We start from the raw sequence: 26,949 nt of genomic DNA on the forward strand, positions 1-26,949 counted from the left end.
GGCGCTAATATTTTCCTCTCCTCATGTGATTTGGCATAAATAAATTCTACAGTGATCGGAGGAGACTTGGGGCTAAGAGAAGGGCGTTGATCCGCCACTCAGGCTTGAATTGCCAGAGGTTGGGCCCAACTAGCTATCCTTAAAAATACATATCCCAGATCCTCTCTGGGGCCAATGCAAGGAGCTGACCAAGCCCCTGCCAGCACTTTTTCGAAGAACAACCTCCCATTACAAAGACAAGGCGGCATTGGCCTAATTATTTCAGGTGCCCCCAAGGGAAACATACCTCCAAGATTCAGAGTCAATGCTATAGGCTCCTGTTGTTCTCTCAGATTCCAAAGCACGCAGACACACAAACGAAGGTGGGGAGACACTCAACCTGTGGCTGAATGAGGATTTGTTCAGCTTCAGAAAAATATCTGTGGCGCCATCGGGCCTGCTCCTCTGCTAATAAAGACCTCACGTTTACAGGCTACCACTTGGGTGGACTGGGATCAGAGCCACTGGGGGGCAGTGGGGGGGCGGAGAAAACAACACTCTGCCGCAGCTACAAGCAGAAGACCAAACTTCAAGATCGCCCGGAAGGAGGAGCTGACAGATGGGAACTGGTGAGAAAAGTAGACAGCAGGAATAGCCAACTTGGTACCCACCAGACTAGCAGTTCCCACCGTTATCCCACCAACCATCAGTCATGCAAGTTGGGGCTCATGGGAGTTGGGAGCCTTAACAGCAACTTCCAAATCTGGTGGGCACCAAGTTGGCTAACCCCTCTTCCACTGTGAGCGTCAGTGGTTGGTTGGCTAGCAGGGCCAAAATACCTAGCGCCAGTGCTTTCCGAAGTTCCTTTCAATTTTGAAGCGGCAAACACAACTACAGGTCCTCATTTGTAGGGGACAGTCCTGACACCAGGGGTTTCGATCAACTCCGACAAAGAAACCCAGCAACTCATGGATTTATTTTTTTCTCTCGTTTTCACTTATTGATGAGGTTAAGTGGGGCCCGCTTTCCCCCCGCCACCCCTTTAACTTCCCCCAAGTGAAAGGAAGAGGGGGTAAAACACACACACACACACACACACACCCATCAAGTCAAGGCACTTGAGGAAACTGGATTCAGACTTGGAATGGCTGGACAGGAATGGAAGCAGGGGGCTGTTCATAATAACCACGTCACTTCCCGGCTGGGCCGGAGAAAATGTTTCTACGCCCAAAAAACCACAGCAGGTAGATGATGGCTTAGCAAAAAAACAACAGGAGGAGGAGGAGGAGGAAGAACCCGGGGCTCCCCACCAAAGGAACGTCACGCCAAATAAATAAGCAGCTGGCCACCAGAAGAAACAACCCCACCCCCGTACCCGGCGTGACATCAAAACGCCAATCCAGTCCTGGCGCATGAAGGTCGGTCCAGAGGTCCACCAAACTCCCAATACTGAAAGGCGTAACAAGAGGAAGCCAGCACGGATGGCTTCAAACACTGTTCACTCGCTGTCAGTCTTCTGCAGCCCTCACTGGTGAAGGGGGACAGTCCTTGTGTAAACAGAGCAGAGCTCATTGGTCTCTTTTGTCTTGGGGTCAGGGGCTGCACGCCAGACCCCCTGTCTAGTCGGGGTGGGCAGCGTCCCTGCCACAGACCTGGGATTTCATAGGTCGTCCACCCAGGGGCAGGAACTCAGCTATCAGCAGGAATAACGAGTATGTCAGCCTGTCGTCGCAGGAGAAACCGAGATACGTCCATCCTTTCTGCGATGGCCCGCCCCAGTACTGCTGTCCGGAGGCCACCAGAGTCACAGGCTCGTGCCGGCTTTGGGGACTGTGGGCTGCTGGGCTTTGCGTCCGCCTTGCTCCAAGAAGGCAAGGAGCCATGGATGGGCCAAGATCTGCTCCAGGGAAGGCCGGTTCTCTGGGGCCAGCGAGAGGCACCACTCAATCAGGTGACGGCAGTCTGTCAAAGGAGGAAAGAACCATGGTTATTACACTGCCCAATAGGAACACACAGGAAGTTGCACGGAGTCAAGGCACTGCTCCGGAAAGCTCAACTCTCCCTACACCAGGGGTTCCTAACCTGTTTCCTCCACCATCAGGGACCACTTGGAAACTGCTGAGGGTCTTGGCACACCATTTGATGGTTTTTCTGCCTGCTGTAGTAGTTGTGATGTGCTTTGCGTTTTTATTCCTTTTTTGTTTCTTAGATATTGTAGTACCGTATTGGAACAGCATCAAACACAATGTAAGAAACAAAAGCAGCAATACATACTTTGAGAAAATATGAACATTGGATGTGGTCGCGCTGCAAATCACCTGAATGAAGCTCATGGACCAGTTTTTGAACCCATGGGCCAGTGTTCGAAATTAGACAGGCGCATTTTGCACCTGACTACCAACCATTTGAGACCAAGTAAAGGTGCCTTGGCCTCAGGACGGCGCCTGACATCTCCACCATCTGGAGGTGCAAGCCAGGGGATCCTTGGATCTCGACTGTTTCCACACACTAATAACACATCCTGTAGAATTCTGTCCGTTATATTTTATCGGCACAATTGGAATGAATTTCAGGAACCAAAATGCTTTCCCTGTGCAGGGGCAGCGAACAACGTTATAGCTGATTGCTGTAGCTCATCTTCAATTAACCCATCCCACTGCCCTCCTCACACAGCTGTGAAGAATGTTCTTATGTTATGAATGGTCCATGTCACCATTAAGAAAAAGAGGTAGGAATAGGCCAAGTTCTTAACCTATAGCTCAAGGTTGTCATCTGAACTAGCTAGATGTTTAAGTGATAATCAATCACAGTCACTCCCATCCTTTGAAATATAAGACTTTAGAGCCATCATGCCCAAAAATGGCAGCCAGACATTCTGCTTTGTTATCCTTGGTTTAAGGAGCCATTTGGTGCCTAAGCTTAGATACCTGAGTTTCTAACACTGCCCGTGGCCTAACTCTGGCTGCAAGCAGCTTTCCAGAACTTCAGGAAGGATCCTTTCCCACAAAACCCTACCTGGAGAGATTTAACCTGGGGCCTTCTGCCAGTGAGCTATAGCCCTTCCTCATATCATTGAATATCCGATATCCGATATCTTTATTGTCATTTTCCCATGCAGAACAATGAAACTGAAAACTATATAAAACCTACATAAAACTTCCACAAAACTAGATAAAACATTCAAAAACCCCTAAAAACTAAAAGAATTGCAGGGTTGGAATGGCCCACGAGGCTCATCTAAGTCCAGTGTTCCCCATACTTGGGTCTCCAGCAGTTTTGGACTACAATTCCTATCATCCCTGACCACTGGGTTGCGCTAGCTAGGGATGATGGGAGTTGTAGTGGGGCCCAAACCCATGACTCTGAGATTAACAGCCTCATGATCTGCCGACTTGAGTTATGTTATCCCTATCTTGCAAAGCACTTCGTGCCTTGCACCTCATTAAGAACTTATCCCAAAATGCCTGACAATTAGTCCTATTTTAAGAGATAAGAATAGGAGTCGGAAGATTATTACTTTCCCCAAGGGTATTCAGGATATTATTTACAGTAGAGCACAGTCTATTCAATTCAACAACGCTCATTTCAACCGAACGAAGCAGGAAGTGCTATGCAGATGGAGCAGACTTCAATCAGCTTTTACGAGGTAGGCCAATCCACCCCCAAGGGCAGTATCCTGTCACATGAGCCTACCAACGCTCCATAGTCCAAACCACTGTGGCACTCCAGGGCTCGGCGACAAATTAAGTACAAAGGAGTTGCCAAATTCAAGAAGCATACATTAAGAATTCTTAAGCAACCCAGGGGTGAAATTGCTGGTCTAACAAAAACAAGCATCTTGACTGGGGGAAAAAAAACTTGTCCTAAAGATCAGGGGTCAGCAAACTTTTGCAGGAGGGGGCTGGTCCACTGTCCCTCAGACCTTGTGGGGGGCCGGACCCACCCTCTCCTGAAAGGACCTCCCCCACATGTTTGGCAGCGTCATCATCCTCTGCCTCAGCCAGGGGTCCAGAGCCCAGGCCGCTGGCCTGGGTGGTGGAGGCAACCTCCCTGGTGTCACCGCTTCCTCCCGCTCAGCTCTTGGCCACACACGGCCAAGTGGGAAGGAAGGGGCGTCGCCCAGAGGCATCCACGGCTTTCGATTGGCTGCAGGAGCTTCCTACAGCCAATCCAAAGCCGTGCCAGTGTCACGGATGTCAGCTGCAGCACAGGGACTGACCGAGCGAGCAGCAGGGTCCACGGGCCGTATTTACGAACCCGGTGGGCCGCAGTTTGCTGACCCCTGCTAAAGATCGGCTAATTAACTTTGGCATTCTGTTGACTAACATCTATCTCAAGGTAAACTGAGATACAACCTCTTCTTGCACCCTTGCAAATATCCACTGGCCTGGGTCTAGGCTAGTGTCTGTACCTGAGGATACCCTGCAGTGGTAGTGGAGTTTCCCAAGGAGGATGTCTTCGTCGCGCTCGAAAGGGATGTCCCCACACACCATGTCATAGAGCAGCACGCCCAAGGACCACACAGTGGCAGACACGCCATGGTACCGGTGGTATTTTATCCACTCAGGAGGGCTGTATACCCGGGTGCCTGTAAGAATGGAAAGGAGCCGGTGAAAACATACCCAGAGAGGCGCCAAAGGAACTAGAAACAGAGTTACAAAATCCCCCCCCCCAGGTTGCCCCTTCCTCACCCACGTTGAGCAGGACCACCACCATTGCCTAAATTCAAAGAACCAGATATGAAATGTTTGTGTTATTTATTAAATATGTATCCCACAATTTCTTCCCAAAGAAGCCTAGGGCAGCAGGTTCCCCCATATACGAGACTTCCACGATTAATTGGCACTGGCGTACTGCTACTCCAACCTCAGTCCCCCCATCTGTAAAATGGGGCGTTTTATCTGCAGTTTTATTTACTTAAAAGCATTTTTATGCTTACAAAGCACTAATAAGAAGAAATGTTTGCCATGTAAAATGCAAGACACAAGCAGAATTTGATATGGGAAGAGAGGGCTTTTCGAGGGGATAAGTGAAATTGCGGGTCGTGTCTCAGAATAAAAACCCACTGAAATTAACAGACAGGGACTCATTTATTTCAGCAGATCCACTCAGAGTTGGAAACACCCTCCAGATTATAAATGATCCTCTATAAATGAACGAATGCCCCGAGAGAGAACTGATTTGTGTGGAACAACATTCCATCGTACGAACCTTTACCTGCAGTTTGAGGTATTGCAACGTGAAATCAGGTTTACAGGCCAGTGGCATCTAGGCCAATGACCTTAGGGTGCGCACACACAAGAGAACACCAATATAGATGAGGCAATCGGGAGCTACTGCGCATACAAACAGACCAGCTAACAATTACCACTGACCAACTGGAATTTCTTCTCCGTGTAAACACTGGGGGGGGGGGAGAGAAAAGTGTAAACCAGGATGGCTACACTGAATTAAGGACTAACTCATCATGTGACAGCAATAAGAGTGTACACCTTCAGGCCAAAAATTAAGCTGCCGCAAGACTTTATTTTGCAACCTGTGTTTATCCAAAAGGTGCAACAATGGCATCAGAGAGCAAGAAAAAGGCTGGTCAACCTATGAACAGAGCACGCTGTTTAGGCCTTTAGCATACTTTACACATGCTCAGAAGAGAACTCCCAGATCTATACCCAGTTTGGTCCAATACAAAAGGCACAACCCAAAGCCTCTGATTTTACATGGGCAATGGCCTATAATGTGCTTTGCTATGTGGAAACCGGACGCGGGGAGACACTGAATTGCTCAAACCTCCCCATAACAACTTCCTGTACTTCTCATAGGGAGACTGCAGCCCATTTTCAGACAGTTCCTCTGACACTGGGGTGGGGAGGAAATATTTGATCCCACCAACGGCCATATTCCTCAGGGCCGCACTCTTGTCTGTGAGACAGGCGAAGCCAGCAGTGCGCAGGACTATCCCGTTCTGCTCTTCCTTCGCTTCCTGCCACCCCATTTCTCTCTCCCTTCTCTCTTTCTGACATCCCCTCACCTCATTCTCCTTCCTAGAAGGCTGCTAGGAGGAAAAGACAAACAGCTGTTGCCAGAGGTCTGAACTATGGTTCAGATTTAGGCCAAAGTCTGCAAAAAAATTGGCTGAGGTTGACCTCCCTGCCCACCAACATTGATTTGTGTTCCTAGCTTGTTCCCTTCCTGGGTGCTTCTCTGCAAAACAAAAAACCTGTCACCTTTGGCACTGGGACCACTGAGTCCCATGCAGCCGTCAACCTGGTGCCCACCAGATGTTTTGAATCACAAGCCCCAAAGTGGAAGTTACAGGAGATTCCGACTGTAAGGGAATGGCAGATAAAGCTGGTCGAATACGCTGAAATGGCAAAATTGACACACAGAATTCGCAATCAGGAGGAGACGAAGTACCAAAAAGAATGGAGTAAATTTATGGTTTATATAAGTGAGAACTGTAGAAATATGAAAACGTTGGCAGGATTGAATTAAATCTTATGTCACGGTGTAATTTTTAACCAGTGAAACTGAATTATAGATTGGAATAAGAAAACTTGTGGAAGGGAAGGACGGAAGTCAACGGCTCTATGGAGCATAAAGTAGGATATATGTAATATGTAATAAGATTTGATGTTTTTGTTGGTTGGTGATGGTGTTCTTGGGGGGGGGGGAATAAAAATAAAAAAACCACAAGCCCAAAGGTTGGCAACAGCTTGCTGATACCGACAACAGTGTAGTTGCTGTCAAATCTTTCGGCCCTCCCTGGAGATGTCGGAACTTGAACCCAGGACCGTTTTGCAAGCAAAGCGTGTGTGCCCTGTCGCCGAGTGGTGGTCTCTGGCATTCTCTCTCTCTCTCTCTCTCTCTCTCTCGCACACACACTCACCATCAAAATCTGTATAGGGAGCATCGCGAAGCAGTGCCCCCGAGCCAAAGTCTATGAGCTTTAGGTCTCCTTGCAGGAGGTCGACCAGAATGTTCTCGTCCTTGATGTCTCGGTGCAAAACACCGCAGAGGTGGCAGTGGCGCACGGCCTCCACCACTTGCCGGAAGTAGCCAGCAGCCAGGCTTTCAGGGAGTGGGCCCCTGTCAGTGATGACGTCAAACAGGTCCTGGGAGACTAGGGGGCGCTCCATCACGATGAAGTACGCGTCAGGCTGCTCAAACCAATCCAGGAGGCGGATGACGCCTCGGCAGCCCGAGGAAGACACCTTCTTCAGCAGCACGACTTCCAGCGGGACCAGGGTGCCGTTCTGGAGAAGGAAGGAAAGAGAGAGAAAGGGAGACAGGCATGAGAGCAACCTCTGGCACCGTCGCTCAACGAGTCAGGCGGCCTCAACGGGAAGAGAAACGGCGCAGAAGAGCAGCAACTCACCATGTGTTGGAATTGCAAGACTCTGTCTTTGGCAACATACTTGATGGCCACCTGCAAAAGGAGGGAAGGAGAATGCTGTTAGGAAGCGAAGCCTACTACAGAATTCCCAGCACCATTTTGCATCCACCTTTAGCACGAACCCCATGTCACAATGCACAGAGATAAGCATGGCTGTTGTGACCTGTCTCGGGTCAGGCTGCAAGCCTAGAGGAAGTGCTAAGATTTCCCCCCTAAATTGATTTTTGAATTCTGAATTTATTGTTATTCACGTTTTATACTGTATTTTATGTTCCTTTTGTTGCATCAATTGAGTGTTTTAAACTTGTTATTAGCTGCCCTGAGCCCGGTTTTCTGAACTGGGAAGGGCAGGGTATAAATAATTTATTATTATTATTATTAGGCATTCTTGGGCAACTGCCAGGGGTTCGCCACCAACACCTGCCTTGGGCTCCCTTCTGATTTGTTTACAGTGGTACCTCGGGTTAATTACTTAATTTGTTCCGGAGGTCCGTTCTTAACCTGAAACTGTTCTTAACCTGAAGCACCACTTTAGCTAATGGAGCCTCCTGCTGCTGCCGCGCCGCTGGAGCACAATTTCTGTTCTCATCCTGAAGCAAAGTTAACCTGAAGCACTATTTCTGGGTTAGCGGAGTCTGTAACCTGAAGCGTATGTTACCTGAGGTACCACTGTATTTCTTTATTTCCAATTCGGTCCTCCAAGCAGCACTAGGCAGCCAAGCCCAGCTGCCATTTCCTCACGATACCCTAGAGAGGAATGATTTATATGGCGGCCAGACCCAGCTGCCGGCCGTGCTGCCACCAGGGGGCGCTTCACTCAGGACCCCAATTCAAACTTAAAGCCAGCCCTGCTGCAACCCAGGAGTGAGACCAGATCCAGCAACCATATAGTGGACTCTTTGCACAAAGGAATGTCATCTTCCACAAGCTATGAAAGGATTCCAACCCATGGCAGGTTGCTGAAGCTTCAAGATTATATATAAGCAAGTTTATCAATTAAGGCCTACTTGGTACCTGTCTAATGCGGAGTTTCTCACAATTAACGGCATGCAAACCAGAATTTCAACAAACTGAAATGTCTAAATTGAACAATGTGGTATTTTCTCATGGAGTTGTTGCATTTCTTTACCAGGCCTTACCAAAGGCTCTACAGAGAGAGCATTGATTACATTAATTTCAATTTCAGCTTCAATTTCAGCACATGTCATCTTAGGCTTGAGAAATGCCCCTTATAATGTAAGATTCTGAAGGAAAGAGTGTACCACATTACTTGTTTCAATGCTCTCTGTTAGAAAGAAGGTCTTAATGTCTCCTTGCTGGGAAAGTATGCTGCCCCTCCCCCACCCCTTAGGAATAGAGAGAACTATTTGTTGGAAATAGTGGATTTTCTATTTATGGCTGCAAATGTACAGCAGGGGGGGGTTGGTGTTTTTGTAATTATTTTTCTTAACAACACCTGAATTTACTTGATTGAGAGCTCTTAAAATTGTAGATCCATGTTTCCCAGACTTGGGTGTCCAGCTGCTTTCGGACTACAACTTCCATCATCCCTAGCTAACAGGACCAATAGTCAGGGTTGATGGGAATTGTAGTCCTAAAACAGCTAGAGACCCAAATTTGGGAAACACTGGTGTAGTAGCCATTCTGTCCCTTTGGGAATAAGAATACCTTTAAAAGCCCCACAATGGAGCTACACTCCCTTCCAAAGAGAAAACCACCACAATTTTTCTTCTCAGGGCTTATTTTATTCAGGCTTCAAAATAGCATACCGCCCCTTGCCTCAGTATCCAGTCCTAATGCTTTTGACTCTGCACCCCCCAGAAGTTCTTGAAAAAAATACAGAACCAGGGAATTTCCACACCTTCCCAACCACTCCCTTCAGTACACCCAGGATTTTGCCCACCGACAGAAGTGACTTAACACACCTGCAAGTCACACACAACCAATGCAACATGCATCTATTTTGTAACTCAAGCAGAGCCAATAACAGATAAACAGGTGTGCATCATTATTTGCTGCAGCTGTATATTATTAAACTACTACCGCTGCATTAATTTCCAAGTTCGGAACTCAGCATAGGCCTGCGTGGCTTCTGCACATATATTAAACAGCAGTGATGCCTTCCTCATCACGGGATGAGTGTTGCTTGCGCTCTCTCTCTCTCTCTCTCCCTCCTTAAAAATTATTACCAGGAAACCGGACTGATGAGCCACTGTGTGCTCCAAGCGCCTGAAGTGGAGCCAAAGGCTTAGCGAGCAGCACAGAGCATAGCAAGGAGTCCAGGCAGGACAGTAACACACCCTCTGAGAGACAGAACAGGTTGGAGAAAGGGAAACCCAGCCGATAACCTGGGATTCAAAGCCAGCGTGCAGCCCCGAATTGGAGCAAGAGTCACGCCTCCCCCTCCCCTTTTGTCCGCTGCTGGCTTCTCTTTCTTCTCTTTCGCACGGATCATTAATTCCACTCCAGCCCCCAGACTCGCACAACCCTAATACAGTGGTACCTCGAGTTACAGACGCTTCAGGTTTCAGACTCCGCTAACCCAGAAATAGTACCTCAGGTTAAGAACTTTTAATGCTCTTTTATGCATACTATTGTGTTTCAGGTTGTTTTTATTCTTGCTTTATATCTATTTTAAATAACGTTGGGGATGTTCTTTAAGTAAAAGAAGTGACCAGTTGATTATGTGTGTCCCCCAACACAGTGGTACCTCGGGTTACAGACGCTTCAGGTTACAGACACTTCAGGTTACAGACTCCGCTAACCCAGAAATAGTACCTTGGGTTAAGAACTTTGCTTCAGGATGAGAACAGAAATTGCGCAGAGGCTGCGCAGCGGCCCCTTTAGCTAAAGTGGTGCTTCAGGTTAAGAACAGTTTCAGGTTAAGAACTGACCTCCAGAACGAATTAAGTACTTAACCCGAGGTACCACTGTATACCATTTATTTCCATCTCTCCTAAAAGCCGCTGGTTGACTTCTTGTACTGCATCTGGCCATTTGAGTTGCGCGTGCATGTGTAGATATTACGTACATTTACGCGTGTTTGTGTCTCTATAAAGTACATAATACGTACTTTGCACGTGCGACTGATATAGAGAGAGTAAAAAAGACGCCGATCGGTCACTCACCGGGAGAGAATCGCTGAGCCGGGTCCCCGCGTAGACGGTGCCGAAACCGCCGCTGCCAATCAACGCTCCCAAGCGGTAGCGCGTCTCCAAGGTCGCCTTCCCTGCGGGGATTGGTGAAAAGGAAAGCAGCGCATCAGCGTGGCCGAGTGGTGCCGGGACCCGCCCAGCCAGCCAGACACCCACGCCGGCTGCGGTTTGCTTGCAAACAACAACAACCCCGCTCGCTCCATTCACAAAAACCGCCCCACGTGCTCCTTGTTGTTACCCGCGGAGCGAGGCTCCTCTTCGGCTGCATCGGCGGCCGGCGGCCCTTCGGGACCCTGGTGGCAAATGGGGCCTTGAGCCAAGAGCATGGCCTGGTCAGTCGGTCACTCTCCGGCCAAGATTGCCTCGCGTGTGCTCGTGTGTATGTGTGTGGCCGCTCCTCCCTCCCCCACCGCGTGCGCCTCGGAATTCCTTCGCTTTTACGAACGTTCCAACTCCACGCCGACCTTAGCCAATGGCGGGGCGAGCTGGAGGAAGCCGCGAAAAAGCCGAGCCAATCAGAAGAGGCGTGTGTGGGGTGGGGGGGGTAAAAGGAGGAGTTCTATTCGGCCGCCGACAGGGCGAGGCTTTGAAACCGTCGAGGGAGAAGCGCGCACAGCAAGCAAAACGGGGCGGGGTGCGCAGCAGGCAGGAGTCCTTTAAACGAATTGGAAAGGCAACGGCAGCCAATCGAGGAGAGCCGCGCGAGGACCCTTCACGCTTCTCCTCGCCACCGCCGCTTGTTGACCCACGTGCGATATCCTATTTTAAAGTTGGCGCTTGCAAAGTCCGCTAGCAAATGCTCCGCATCGACGCGCACCCCGGACCCCACCCCGCATTTTTGCTGTCTGAGCCCAGCTCTTGGTAACTTTTGGAGATCTTCTGCCCTGGACATCAAAAGCCATCGCTCAATCAGCCCTCTTTCGTCTTTCCGAAGTGTGGGCTGAGTTGCAACCAGCAACGGCTGTGAAGTAGGAGAAAGAGGTGGGGAAAACCTTTCCTCGCCCTCCGCCTCCACTGATTCACGGGGCGAGAGGGACACTCTGCTCGACTTCCGCCTCTTTAATTAAATAGCGAGTGCCCCTATTGCTTCCAGCGTCCCACCCACCCACTGAAAAAAAAAAATACCTGCAGTCTTAAAATCCAGATTTGCTCCCCCCCCACTAGATTTGCTTGACCAGAGACCCTGAGTGTCCAACAGAAGGCACAGAGTTTCTCCTGGCGCCCCCTTCCTTGCCATGGTGGTACAAGTTTGTTTATTATATTGCTATACTGCTGTTCATTTGAGGACCACAAGACAGTTTACAATATAAAAACACAAATATAAATACCATAAAGGTAAAGGGACCCCTGACCATTAGGTCCAGTCCCAAACCACTCTGGGGTTGCGGTGCTCATCTCGCTTTACTGGCCTAGGGAGCCAGCGTACAGCTTCCGGGTCATGTGGCCAGCATGACTAAGCCACTTCTGGATAAACCAGAGCAGCGCACGGAAATGCCGTTTACCTTCCCACTGGAGTGGTACCTATTTATCTACTTGCACTTTGACATGCTTTCAAACTGCTAGGTTGGTAGGAGCTGGGACCGAGCAACAGGAGCTCACCCTGTCGCAGGGATTCGAACCGCCGACCTTCTGATCGGCAAGCCCAAGAGGCTCTGTGGTTTAGAGGTTTAGATCACAGCGCCACCCTCGTCCCTATAAATACCATAGTGGTAAACAAAATCAATAACCCACCCACCCACACAGTTTAAAAGACAATGGATTGATAGCCCCAGGCCTGGTTATAGAGAAACGTTTTTGCCTGTAATGAAGGCGTCCAGTGAGCCTCCCAGGGGAGAGCATTCTATAAGTGGGGGGCCACTGCAGAAAAGGCCCAGTCTCGTGTTGCCTCCCTCCACACCTCTCATAAAGGGGGTGCATGAAGAAGAGCCTCAAATGATAAGCACAGGATCAGTTCACACCTCAAGGACCGGGAAAGGCGGCCGTAGGGGTATTGCAGTCTTGTTGCAGTTCATGGGACCTTTCCTGTTCTGCACAGCTCTCCCTAATAAGGAGCACAGCAGTGCTCTCTCAAGGTCTGGACCCAACTACCTTAGCTGACCAAAAGTATTTCCTGCCACAAAGTCAGACCAGCTGCTCAGCTATTCAGAACATATGTCAACAAAGACAAAAACTGCTGTTTTGCAAACCCGTGGCACTAGCCAATGCACCCCCTTCTATGACACCACTTTTTGCATTCTGGAAATGGAAGTGAAAATGCCCTGGCGTGTAACACACTCTTGGCTGCCTAGGTCAAAAGTTAGCCAAACCATATCACCAGCGGTCAGCCTCCAATGCTGTAATAAAGAATCCCAGGGTTTGTATTTAGCATGGCATATATCACTGCATAGCAGACGTACGCCACATCTTCCTTTCAAAAGGCTGCATTTAATAATATTATAGGATCAGCCTTAGTGCATATCTGCCACCAGTGCACGGACTTGGGACTGATCAATCCAAGCACACGTTGCGTATTCTCAGCCATAAATCCTTTCCTCTATCAAGTAGGGCGTGAGCCGGCTACGGAAGTGACTAACAACAACAACCCCATTGACTCAATAAAGCGAGGAGGAGTACGTTGCAGCCGAGCAGATACCCCCAAATCAGTGTAAATCATCCAGCGACACACCAGATGACTACATCACCTTTTCCATCGCAGCAGAGCAAGTTTCACTTTCCCGCAAAGGCGAGCTTCAAAATGATAAGCTTCCAGCCTTGTCGTATCTATCTAAGCTCCCTTGGAATCCCAGAAATGTCCCTGGAGACAGGGAGGAATAGCCACAAACGCTTTGATACGGGACTGCCCACGTCACAGCAGCAAGGCAGGAGGCAGAGGCGATGTTTGCTCAGCCCCGAGAGAGGGCTAGTCTGTGGGTTTGGTGATGGGTGGGGGCGCCTTGACGGGACAGGAGTTTGCCTCACCAGATTCCCAGGAAACATGCCGTTTCCCGCCTGCTGGACAGAGAAACAGGCACCTTTGTTGCTTGTGTACCTTTGTGGGAGACAACACAAGCACAGCCACGTGGGATAAAGCTGCGAGGCCAAAGTCCTAAAGCATCAATCCAAAAATAAACCACTGGGAATGCCCCAGAGGGATGCAAAATACGATGACACACTAGTGTGTTTCTTCCTCATGGGCAAGCAGTCATTGAGCAGAGGAGGAAAGGATCATGCCAACGTATTTTCCCCCACCCCACTCTCAGTTAAGCTAAAGGTAGCCCAGATTTTCAGTCATCTCCCTGTGTCAATAAAACAAAGGAGAACCCCATTTACTATAGGTACAGGTGCTGGGGGTGTCACACAGGCCTGGCCCTACCATTAGGCAGAGTGAGGTAACTCCCTCAGGCAGCAGAAAGTCTTGTAGGGGGAGTGTCCCCCTAAGCAAGCCTCAGGGAAGGGGATGGTCTTGTCCTGGGACAGGTGCCAAGCTGCCAGTTTGACCAGCTTCTCTCTCTCTCTCTGTGTGTGTGTGTGGAGGTGTGCCGTGTCGCTTGCCTCAGGCAGCAAAGTGTCTTGGGCCGGCCCTGTTATTGCATGTGCAGCTGAGTGATGGAAAAGGCAGAGAGCTGAGAAAGGCCTCCTTTAAACCTTGCCTCTGCTACGAACTCACTCACACTACTGGCCTATCTTACAGGGTCGTTGTAAACAATAAAGGAGGCCATTATGTGAAATACGTTGAAAGAGCAGCAAAGGAGAAGAGGTCAATTATTTTCAAGGGTGACACTCTTTCTGGTCAGCAATGTCTCCCAACCCAGCCAGCAGACTGTTTATTCTTTTTTTTTGACAGCTGTTGTGACAGAAAGGAGTCCACTCTGGGATGGTTTCAAGGCCATGTGCAGAAAACAAGTTTCTTCTCTCTCCCCTCCCCCCCATTCAACTCAGTGGACACCAATGGGTGTTTAATATGTGTACACATTTATCTCCCACGTTTCCTGCAGAGATGCTCAAACGCCACCTTGCATGGCTTACTCCCTCGCCCCCATCTTGCCCTCTTAGCAACACCAGTCCTGTAAAAAGTAGGTTAGGCGGAGCAACGGTGACTGGTCACCCAGTGAGTGTCACGCCGAACTGGTTTGCCAGGGGTGGGGAACCTGTTGCCTTTTGGATGCTGTTCAACTACTGCCAGTCCTAACCAGTATAGCTAAGGGTTTTGTGGACGGTGGGAGTTGCGAGTCCAACGGTGAGCAACAGGTTGGTGGGGAAAAAAATGAATATTTAAACTCAGTAGCAAAGGAACGCAGAAAACCAGCCTGCAGAGGTCAGCACTGAGCGGCTACTCGGCTGCTCCCCTCGTCGCACTTGGCAGCAGGCAACCGAATGGAAATCTCCCGGAGTTTCTCAAGAGCCGCGCGCCCCCTCCTACAAGCCGAGGAAATAACCGCTCCAACTTCTGCAAATGTACGACTCATTGACGGAATCATAGAAGCTGGAAGGGGCCACCGGGGTCATCAATCCCAACCCCCTGCAATGCGGGGATCTTTCAGCCCAAGATTGGGTTTCCATCGTTAATTCGCATTCTTAGCAAGCGGATCAAGGGAAAGGAGCGGAGGAGAAGCGGAGTTTCAGGGCCCTGCGAGCGGCTTTAAAGCATTTGGCAGAGGGACGCGTCGTCGCTCTACGGATCCCCAGCGCTGACTAAAAGCAATCTGATCGCAGACTCGGGTCAACGACCCGGCCACGCACTGCAGCCTCCGATCAGAGAGGGGGTGTCACCTTCCGCGGGACGGCTATTCATTCGATCTCCCTGTCGCTCATTCGGAGGAGCGCAAGGAGTTAGGGAACCTCTCGTAGAAAACTCTCAGCAAATTAAGTTTGCACGAGGCTGCGAGAATTAAACCGATAATGCAAAGCCAATATTATAAGCTTGTGGTGCAGCTAAGAGGCAGCCCCTTTTTTTATTTTGGTGGGTTCTCAGAAGTTTTGACACCGGGCAGCAGGAAGCCCGTTGCCCCCCGATGGGCAGCGTGAGGATCCCCAGAGGGCAAAGACGAGTGAGATCCCATTGCAAGGGATCCGCTCTGACCCCGACTCTTATCAAGCCGCGGTGGGTCCTTGCAGACCTCGCAGCCCCCGCGCGTCCGCCCCAGTCTCCCCCGAACTGCGCCTCCGCCGCGGCAGCGGAGCAACTCACCCTGCGCCGGCTCGTCTTTGGGGAACGCCGCCGAGCTGAGCATGCTGCAGCGGTGCACGTTGGGAGGGTAAAGCACCTGCACCGAGGACATCGCGGCCGCGACTCGGGCCAAGCCAGGAGAAAGTTGCGAAGAAGTTGCAGCAGAAGCGCACCTCCGACGACACCGGAGCCGCAACCTGAATCCCCGGGGAAGCCTCTCGGAGTTGGAGACGGGCGGAGAGCCACGCCCACCGCGGCCAAGCCACGCCCCTCCCCTCTGATGCAGCCCCGCCCCATTCTCCTCCCACTCTCGAGCTCCGCCCTGCTGGGCGGGCTCGGCCAGGCTATTGGTCGCTCTGGCTGTCAGCAACGCGAGACGGGCAGGCTGCGCGCTTCGCTTGCAAGCACTGTCAGAGGCATCTGCGCTGGTGGAAGCGGATTCTTCAAAAAGTAGCAGCAGCCTCGATCGCACGTGGAAACGGCGCAAAAGAATATCTCGCCTGCCAGAGTTCGCCAAACACGAGTTAAAAATAAGACCCTTGTGGCACTTAAGAAACTTAATTTTATGATGGGTTAAGCCGACCCGGATAGATTTCATCAGTTGCTGAAATAAAATCCCGGACTAATGACTCCTGAGAGGCAGCGTGGTGTAGTGGTTAGAGCAGGTGGTCAGCAAACCTTTTCAACCGTGGGCTGGTCCACCGTCCCTCAGACCATGTGGGGGGCCAGACTATATTTTTTGGGGGGAAATGAACGAATTCCTATGCCCCACAAATAACCCAGAGATGCATTTTAAATAAAAGCACACATTCTACTCATGTAAAAACACCAGGCAGGCCCCACAAATAACCCAGAGATGCATTTTAAATAAAAGGACACCTTCTACTCATGTAAAAACATGCTGATTCCTGGACCATCCGCGGGCCAGATTTAGAAGGCAATTGGGCCACATCCAGCCCCCAGGCCTTAGGTTGCCCACCCCTGGGTTAGAGTGTCAGGCTAGGAACTGGGAGACCAGGGTTTGAATCCCTTTTCAGAGGCAAAGATCGTTGGGTGGACTTGGGCCAGTCTTGCTCTCTCAGTTTAACCACCTCATTAAAAATATTTTAAAAAAATACTGTGAAAATAAGAAACCATGGCTGGTTTCTGCTGGCATCCAAGACTGGCCATGGGTGAAGCAAGAACCTTATAATACTATAAGCCCCTCCATCAGAGACTTAGGTTGTATATATATGTGCAATTAAACCATATATCATAATGACACTACCGTCTCCAGTGTGCCGCATTTCCAAAGGAAAAACAAACCCTGGACCCCTGGAATTTCACACCACTTTGGAATTGGGGTGGTGAGTGACACTATTTAACCAGTACTAGGACTCAGTTCTAATACTGCAAGTATTGCCAATTAGCTGTGTCATCCTTAGGAAAATTATAAGTATGCTTCTGTTCCGGCTGGTCATTACAAGAAACCTATAACCAAGAAGCACTGCCTTCTTTTTCCTCCTCACTCCCAATCCCTTTTCCTTTTGTGTTATCACTGAACTTGCTGGGGTGGGGCGGCGGCTAAAGAGTGAGCTAAAAATGCTGATAGCAGTGAATCAGAGTGCAAAGCACTTTGTTCACCTTATTGGGCTGCTTGCCATCACAGCAGGTTTGTGAAGTAGGAAAGGGAGTGACATGATGGCTTGCCCATGGCTACCCAGCAGACAGAACTTATTGGTGGCGGCCCCAAAGTTAAAGCCTGATCATCTACAGAGAGGGGGGGAAAGTATTTGATCCCCTGCTAAATTTGCCCGTTTGCCCTCTGACGAATAAATGACCAGTCCATAATTTTCACCGTAGGTTTATTGTAGCTGTGAGAGACAGAATAACAACAGGCAAACTGGCAAATTTAGCAGGGGATCAAATACTTTCCCCCCTCACTGTACTAACTAGAGACATTGTAAATCTTTCCTATCATAACTGGATCCTGATGAGTAAGAATAAACTGTTCATTGTGCATTAGGCATTTTTTATATTGCTTATTTAACAACAACATCATTTATGAATTGCTTCCCATGAGCCACCTCAAAGCAATTTACAATACGACGGAAGCATATGTAAAACAGCTGCCTATATAAAAACAGTGAAAACAATTGCATATCTAACATTATTCTATGTTCTATGTTTTTATTAAATAATAATAATGTTATTATTTATATTATTTATTTAAAAGCAACAATGAGTACATATAAAAATTAAAACAACAATTACATATATAAAGTTTGGTATACAGTGGTACCTCGGGTTACATACGCTTCAGGTTGCAGACTCCGCTAACCCAGAAATAGTGCTTCAGGTTAAGAACTTTGCTTCAGGATGAGAACGGAAATCGTGCTCTGGCGGCGCGGCAGCAGCGGGAGGCCCCATTAGCTAAAGTGGTGCTTCAGGTATAAGAACAGTTTCAGGTTAAGAACGGACCTCCGGAACGAATTAAGTACTTAACCCGAGGTACCACTGTATTATATTATTAGAGGGAAATTATAGTTTATGTAATTTGCTTTCTCAACATGAGCTTCCAAAGTGGACTGGACTACAAATCAAACACACACGCACACAGAGGACCACATTATAAATTATAGAGGTACCCCACAAGCCCTCATAATAGACAGTTAATACAATATGGTTAATCATTACGCATTATGAAGCAGCTCCCTGATGTCATGCTAGCAGAGCAAAGCAGCCGCTAAGGCCCTGTTTGCTGAGCTATAACCAGAGCTACTCACTATCACATGGCAACCGCGAAGGGCTCTCAGTGTGTCCAAGCTGCTGGGCCGGAGCAAACTGTCCATTCTCTTTCCTTATGGCAGCATGTGATGTTCTTTAACTAGAACTCAGCTGCCCCTGGGCCAGCAATTGACTTTGGATAAAGCAAATTGCATTATTTTCCACAAGAATTTGCTTTTTCCGGGATCTTGCCTACTGCACTAACAGTAGCTAGAGAGAAGGCTGTAATATCCGTATGATTACGCCTACCCCTCTTCTCCAAGTGATGAGAAGTTCCAGCTAATGGGGCCTCCCGCTGCCGCAGTGCGATTTCTGTTCTCATTCTGAGGTAAAGTTCTTAACCCGAGATACTATTTCTGGGTTAGCGGAGTCTGTATCCTGAAGCGTCTGTAACCTGAAGCATCTGTAACCCGAGGTAGCACTGTAATTACAAACTGAATTGAATGTTTATCCCATCCCTAAATCCTGCGCCACCACCAAACAAACCTCTCCTAATGGTGGGAAATAAATGTTGGCTCCCCACCTTGGAAGCCAACTCCTAGGGACCGTGGAGGCTTTGGCCCCAACAATAACATATTTGAGGGGCATTCCCATTCAAGTGGGGTGTGCACACTGCGTCATGTGATCGATGATGCAGGGCCGAGCTTACCTGGGCCCCCACATAATTTTATTCAAGTTGGCACTCCTGCTCCCCACCCTCGACCAATGTTTAAGAAGAAGCAGACTGACTTGGAAGAGGTATTGTTCCAAATATTCAGGTCCTAAGTCATTTAGGTTTGAAAGGTAAGCACCTGAAGCAGACAGGTAGCCAATGCAATTCTTTAAGGATTGGTGCAATATGATCTGCCCTGGTTGGTCCAGATGGCATTGTGACAACTCACTGAAGCTTCCGATTCGTCTTCCAAGGGCAGCCCCACGAATAACTCCTTCAAGTAATCCAAACAGGAGGTTACAAGAGAACACTCTTAAAGCCTCTCTGTTTTCTAGTTCCACTATCAACCATGTTGATCTCTGTCCCTTTCCAAAGGGCCCGGTGACAGTTTGTTGTGACATTAACTTAGTCAACTGAGTTCGCTGACACGGCAGAGTCAACAATTCCTAAATATTTCTGGGGGGAACCTGGCGACCACGGTGGACTCTCCTGGGGTGTGTCCTTCATGACATGCTTGCCCTTTGACCCCGGGGAAACGGAGGCTAACTAAGATAGTTTCCATTCAGGGGGGCTGGCCATTCAGCGCTTGGAATCAACTGGTTAACTGTTAGGGCTGCCATACACCCGGAATTTCCTGGAATACAGCAGTCGGAAGCAGCATCTGGGCAGAAATTGGGGAAAATGCCCGGGAAAATTCGGACATATGGCAATCCATGTCAGCAGTTTCAGTTTTTTGCTGAGTTTCCTTTAAAACAGCTCATTATTTCTTTTGCAATTCTGTCATAAAAGCTCAACAACTTTGGCAAAAAAACCCCCCAAACAAACAAATTATCACTTTTTAAAGTGACCCTTATCTATCTATCTGTCCGTTATGTACTAAGCTTGAATCCTATAGGCAAGTAGGATCCTAGAACGCAATAGCTGATTGGCTTGCAGGAAAAGACCAATCAGGCTCCAGGAGGAAGTTAATCAGCCTATGAGGCTGGTAGGATTGTGGAATGCAACAACTGATTGGCCTGCAGGAAAAGACCAATCAGGCTCCAGGAGGGAAGCAGAATCAACCAGTCAGATGGGACTCATTGTGTAAAAAATGTATATAAAAGCCTGAGGTTTGGGGGGCAATTCAATCACTGTTTTGCAAGCTGCAATAAAGAGCATGAAATCACTACAGGACTCCGAGTATATTTACTGTCTCTATCATCTATCTATCTATCTATCTATCTATCTATCTATCTATCTATCCTACAGGGGCGTCATCTGGGGGAGCTGAGCCCCTCAAAAAAAATTCAGGGAGGATGCCAGGACCTCTCAATATCCCACAGCCTGCAGCAGGCCCTGTCAGGCATTTCTGCGGCCCCACCAGACCTACATGTTGCCACGCCAAACCCCTACTCAAAGCCACACAGGGGCTCGCATGGCCTCCTGGAGCCATGCAGGGCCCTGCCAGGCCTTCCCACATCTATGACAGACCTTGTCTGGCCTCCTCCCACTATGTGACGTCACACACACATGCTGCCCCCCCCCCAAATTTTTTGGGAGGGACGTGTACTATTTTACGTTTCTTCTAAGGAGCTCAACGTTCTGGGGGACATGAAAATAGCTCAAAAACAGCTTGCATTGTACAAAAGCCTTCTGCTTACAATGACTTGCACAAATGGGAGCTTTTTTTGTGGCGTTTGTCCACAGACAGCTTTCCGGGTCATGTGGCCAGCAGGACTAAATTGCTTCTGGCACAATGGGACACCATGACAGAAACCAGAGCGCACGGAAATATCGTTTACCTTCCCGCCACAGTGGTACCTATTTATCTACTTGTACTGGCATGCTTTTGAGCTGCTAGGTTGGCACCCATCACCTACATCATATCCTTGCAACAACCCTGTGAGGTAGGTGAAAGCTGAGAGAATGTGACTGGCCCCAAGGTCAGTGAGCTTCCTGGCTGAGTGGGGATTTGAAGCCCTAACCACTACACGACACTGCCTCTCCAGGCGCAGAGCAAAGATGTCCTTCCTTTAGCTCGTTGTGAATCTCCCACCCTGCATTCGATAACCTCCACCCTCCACCCCTACCCCTAGTTCTGGTGGGAGGGGGAGAAAAACATCTCCCTGTGTTAATAGATGAGCAAAAATTTAAGCAAAAAAACCCCAACTTTCATCCTAGACGAGCCCTAGAAAGGCTCCGGTAATGCAGACAGGATTCGTATCAGAGTACTCACTTTTTGCTTTCTCAAAAGGCAGGTGCTGTGCACTACTGCCTGAACACCTTGCCTCTAAAGCCAGGTATGTGAGTATTAGTTAACCTCAGAGACATTATTTTCTCATTACTCCATATGCTCCCAGACCTAAACATTGGCAAGGCGATTAATTGGTTTCCAAGGAACAGGAACGGCTCAGATTAAGCCCCGTGCATACTCAAGATAATTTAATACCAATTAGGTGCCTTTAATGACACTGGCTTGGATCCAAACGCACCCCTCTCTCGCTCATAGAAAGGCTGCTTCCAGCTTAGCAGACAAACACTGTGTGCGGAAAGCTATCCCAAATCCACACAAAAAAAGCTCCCATTTGTGCAAGTCATTGTAAGCACAAGGCTTTTGTACAATGCAAGCTGTTTTTGAGCTCTTTTCATGTCCACCGGAACGTTTATGCCAGTCTGCATCTTCCAAGAGGGCCTCTAATTTTATAGGAGGAGAAGAAGACTGTGCATGCAGCGTGCAAGTTTAAGCCTGGCAGGAGCTGGCTGCAAGTTATAGCATACACTATCTGGGGTGGGGTGGGATGCCTGCCTTCTCCGCTCCCCTCTCCCAATTAAGCTCTGTCTCCAGGTGCTAAAGGTAAAGGACCCCTGGATGGTTAAGTCCAGTTAAAGGCGACTCTGGGGTTGGGGCGCTCATCTCGCTTTCAGGCCGAGGGAGCTGGCGTTTGTCCACAGACAGCTTTCCGGGTCATGTGGCCAGCAGGACTAAATTGCTTCTGGCGCAATGGGACACCGTGACAGAAACCAGAGCGCACGGAAACACCGTTTACCTTCCCGCCACAGCGGTACCTATTTATCTACTTGTACTGGCATGCTTTCGAGCTGCTAGGTTGGCAGTAGCTGGGACAGAGCAATGGGAGCTCACCCCATCATGGGGATTCGTACCGCTGACCTTCTGATCGGCAAGCCCAACAGGCTCAGTGGTTTAGACAACAGCACCACACGTCCTTCCCTTTACATCTCCAGGGACAACCCCTATATCTCAGGTTTGGGCCCTGATATTCCAGGGTCTGAAGGGACGCAGGTGGAGCTGTGGGTTAAACCACAGAGCCTAGGACTTGCCGATCAGAAGGTCGGCGGTTCGAATCCCTGTGACGGGGTGAGCTCCCGTTGCTCGGTCCCAGCTCCTGCCAACCTAGCAGTTGGAAATCACGTCAAAGTGCAAGTAGATAAATAGGTACCGCTTCAGCAGGAAGGTAAACGGCGTTTCCGTGCGCTGCTCTGGTTTGCCAGAAGCAGCTTAGTCATGCTGGCCACATGACCCAGAAACTGTACGCTGGCTCCCTCGGCCAATAAAGCAAGATGAGCGCTGCAACCCCAGAGTCGGCCACAACTGGACCTAATGGTCAGGGGCCCCTTTATATTTTACCTATGTCAGGGTCTGAGGTGATCCTGACCAAGCAACCCTCATCACAACTATCGCTTAGTAATTGGTAAGTATCGTGCACGACTCCATTGTGGCAGTCAGATTTCTGGTCCTACAGTTTTGTACTTTCCATGCTGTGCTGCTGATCTGTCATGACCTCTGGCCTTTTGGGTTGATCCTTCTGTTAATCTTTCCCTTCCCTACATTAAAACAAAGCAAGTGTGAGCTTGAATACACAACCTAAAAAGAAACCTACAAAGCTGTACACCCTTTATGCTAAAGCCCTCATCCTTTTATACTAGAACCCTCATCCCTATTTGCCCTTTTATCACTTTTTTTTTACTCATGCCAAAAAAGTCTCTCTCACACATGATTTTCCCTCTGATCATTTTAAAGGTGACCTTTCCAAGATCCCTCAGCATATCGGTAGCAATGCCAGAAATAGAACAGGCCTCCTGCCTTTCAGGTCAGGGAATGACATCTAGTGATCTGGAAAACCTACGCTAAGGAGGGAAATGTGTTCAAACCCTTTAGAAAACGGCTTCCCAAACTTGGGTCTCCTGCTGTTGTTGGACTACAACTCCCATCATCCCCAGCTAAAAGGACCAGTGGTCAGGGATGATGGGAACTGCAGTCCAAAAAAAGAGAAGAAGCTAGAGACCCATGTTTGGGAATCCAGGATGGATTTCAGTCTGCTGCCCCTCACAGCAGAACAGCAATATATGCAGCTTAACCGTAAGCACAGTAAAACCTTTATATCTGACCTAACTCACTGAGCGTGTCAATCCACTCACTCCCAGCCCCCTTCAGTTACGCAAGTGGGGTGTCAGCTCTGTATACAACCACTGCATTCTTCAAAGGTGGAGAACCAGATGTTTCTGGATTCCAATGCCCATCAGCCTCAGCCAGCATGGCCAATGGTCAGAGATGATGGGAGCAGTGCTCCAGCAGCATTTGGGGGGTAGGGCTATAGGTTCCCTTTTAAGTTGTGGGTGAACATATCAGACGACACAGCGATTCTGCAAACAGCTCTTGTTTATTCACAGAACAGAACTGAACTGAAGGGTTCAGCCAGCCTGCTTATATAGAGCTCCACTAGAACGCAACAGTAACCACTTTCTGTAACTATCCAATCACTGAACGTCACTTTCGATCCCTTATTTGCATATGTGGACCTGAACTATCTACAGTATCCCCCTGCTGGCCCAGGGTGAGAACTTCAGTACATAACATTCCCCACCCCTGTTTTAGCCTTAAAAAGAGAACTGGAATGCAGAACTAGGAACCAGTTCTCAACACTTTCTACGACTTCACGCTTGATTGATATTGTAGCTGAGCCTTTCCTGAGCAGGGCTGGCCCACCTATGAGGCAATGTGAGGCAACTGCCTCGAGTGGAAAGATCCACAGATCTGGCCTCCAAGGAGTACATCAGCCAGTACTGCTGCCGTGGTGGCAGCAATGCCTGGGGAAACTGAGGTCCTCCAGATGTTGCTCTATTGGCCATGTTGGCTGAGGTTGATGGGTGATTGAAGACAAGGACATCTGGTGGACCTCCAGGTTCCTCAGCTCAGCTATGTCCGGTAACCTGGGAATAAGCCTCATCAAGCCCATTGAAGCTTACTTCTTGAAATATACCCAGTCGAGTGTGGATTTCATGCTCTTTATTCAGCTCATAGTAGTGAGGAAGAATGAAAGTTCCCCCCAAATATCTGCTTTATATACATTATTTACACAATGGGCCGCACGTGATTGGCTAATTCCGGGATTCTCCTGTAGGCCAATCAGGTTGCGGATTCACTTCCACCTGGAACTGGATTGGGTGGCTCCTGCGGACCAATTGGACTGCTGTATTGTTCTAGGACCAATCAGACTGCTGCATTTTGGATCCTATTGTTCTAGGACCAATCAGACTGCTGCATTTTGGATCCTATTGTTCTAGGACCAATCAGACTGCTGCATTTTGGATCCTATTCAACTCAGTACAATGCGAAACTGTCCAATGTGCCCTAACAGGTGCACTTAAAGTTACAGTAGCTCTTCAGAGGAATGCTGACTTGTTTTAGTATATTCTCTTTGAGAAACTGTTGTAAAAGGAGATACCTGTGAACACCAGATTCTGAGGACAAATACTTGCTGGGCAACTCTGGGTGGGCTAGATTATGTTTGGCCTGCTTCCACAGGGCAATGTCTTCTGTTTATATTATTTTCCAAACAGATTGATGCTCCCATGATGCAGAGTCATCACATACATTGGCAGTCCCAACAGAACTATACATTTAAAGTTACAGATAGGTAGCCGTGTTGGTCTGCCATAGTCAAAACCTGAAGAAGTGTGCATGCACACGAAAGCTCATACCAAGAACTAACTTAGTTGGTCTTTAAGGTGCTACTGGAAGGAATTTTTTTTGTTTTGACTATACATTTAAAGCTGTATCATACCACTTTAAACGCTTGTGGCTGCCCCCAAATAACCATTTTTTGTGCTCTCCCATTAAAATTGCATCACCCTCTGAACTTTGAAGACTGGCCTTTTTCTTAGGGCCAAGAAACCTTCATAGTTCCCTCTTGCATCTTCGCACCACAAGAGCAGCGAAGGATTAAATGTCACCCGGCCTTGAGCAGCTGTGTTCACACTTTGTTTAAGACTGAGCGGTGGATCTCTTGACCCATGGGTGAGGTAAGCCATGTTTGTGATCAACAGGTATGCGCTACATGTAAAAAGATCTGCAGGGAGATAAAACATATCTCTGCAGTGACCCTAGCCTGCAAATAGCCAGGACACAAGTAAACTTCCTCCAGACAGGGATTTAATGTGGCAAACAGGCCATTCACATATCAAAAATGGGTCACCGGTAAGAGTTTTAATAAAACTCACCTGATTTTTTCCAGTAGAGAGTAAATCCGGATTTTAATTGGGGGGAAATCCAGGCTTATATTTTGATGCCAACAACATTGTGTGGACTCTTAGAAATATATTTTTGCCGTACGTTTAAACAATCTGCTTTGCCGATCACTGAAATCAATTGAAACAAAAATAACATGCTTGGTAATACATTCATTTTTATAGTTGATACCCTGCCGAACAGTGAAAGATTCATTCTGTTCCAAATCTGCAAATTTCTTTTAATATCTTCCCAAGTTTTAAAATAATTATCCCTATACAGATTTATATTATTTGCTGTTAACCATACACCTAAATACTTAACCTTCCCTTCAATCTTTAATACAGACATATCTTGTAATTTATTTTTACTCTCATCATTCATATTTTTAACCAAAAATATCCTTCCATCTCTTTCGGGGACGTTTCTGTGGGTCGTCTCTGTCGCCACAGTCCTATTTCGTTTGCTTCTCATCTAAGCACAACCTAGCCATTTTATTTTGAGTGGCCTAAACAGTACACAAATTGCTGTACGGTGGTCCCTTGGTTCTCAAACTTAATCCGTTCTGACTGTCCGTTCGAATTCCAAAACCATTCGAAAACCAAGGCGCAGCTTCCGATTGCCTGCAGGAGCTTCCTGCACTCAAGCGGAAGCCACGTCGGATGTTCAGCTTCCGAAATACGTTCGGAAACCAGAACACTCACTTCTGGGTTTGCGGCGTTTGGGAGCCGATTTGTTCGACAGCTAAGCTGTTTGCGAACCAAGGTACCACTGTACAGTATACAGTGGTACCTCAGGTTAAGTACTTAATTTGTTCCAGAGGTCCGTTCTTAACCTGAAACTATTCTTAACCTGAAGCACCACTTCAGCTAATGAGGCCTCCTGCTGCCGCCGTGCTGCCGGAGCACGATTTCTGTTCTCATCCTGAAGCAAAGTTCTTCACCTGAAGCACTATTTCTGGGTTAGCGGAGTCTGTAACCTGAAGCATATGTAACATGAAGTGTATGTAACCCGAGGTACCACTGTATACTGAAGGCATGTTTGAATTTCAGAAAACCTGTTAGGAGCCGCTGCATTTTGAAGTATGTGTGGGAGATTGCCCTGAGGACTGCAATCACAGCACACACACCTCACTTAAAATCACTGAAATCATCATTGTAATCATCCTGCAGACATCTCTTGGAAAGCCTCTTTATTACTCTTGCACGAGACCTCTGTATTAATTTTTAAAAAACCAAAAAACCCAGACAAATGGATCTCATGGAGGGCTGGGGGAAGAGTGACCGAACAGAAGGACCACAGCAGCAGCAACCACCCATAAACATCCCTGGATACGTACCATCAAGCTCCACC

The 26,949-nt window shown here is 48.4% G+C and overlaps 2 protein-coding genes across 3 annotated transcripts in view; both read right to left on the bottom strand.

Moving 5' to 3' along the window:
- The window catches only part of LOC309364983 (epidermal differentiation-specific protein-like), a 63,914-nt gene that overhangs the window by 12,174 nt on the left and 24,791 nt on the right, over nucleotides 1-26,949 (bottom strand). The gene's annotated exons all lie outside the window — the stretch shown is intronic.
- Nucleotides 791-15,907, bottom strand: LOC309364861 (serine/threonine-protein kinase pim-3-like). 2 transcript variants are annotated; one of them, XM_081902817.1, is made up of 6 exons: nucleotides 15,695-15,907; nucleotides 10,501-10,601; nucleotides 7,355-7,405; nucleotides 6,866-7,232; nucleotides 4,391-4,567; nucleotides 791-1,941 (listed from the first exon to the last, which is right to left on the bottom strand). In XM_081902817.1, the coding sequence occupies exons 1-6, from the start codon at nucleotides 15,783-15,785 to the stop codon at nucleotides 1,784-1,786; spliced, it is 945 nt and encodes a 314-aa protein (XP_081758943.1). In that variant the 5' UTR covers nucleotides 15,786-15,907; the 3' UTR covers nucleotides 791-1,783. The 2 variants fall into 2 exon arrangements, with proteins under 2 accessions (XP_081758943.1, XP_081758944.1); XM_081902818.1 differs by lacking the exon at nucleotides 15,695-15,907 and adding an exon at nucleotides 10,766-10,873 and having other exon boundaries at nucleotides 821-1,941.

This window comes from Podarcis melisellensis (genome assembly GCF_964234715.1).
Source record: "Podarcis melisellensis genome assembly, chromosome: 2".
In the NCBI taxonomy this organism is placed as follows: domain Eukaryota; kingdom Metazoa; phylum Chordata; class Lepidosauria; order Squamata; family Lacertidae; genus Podarcis; species Podarcis melisellensis.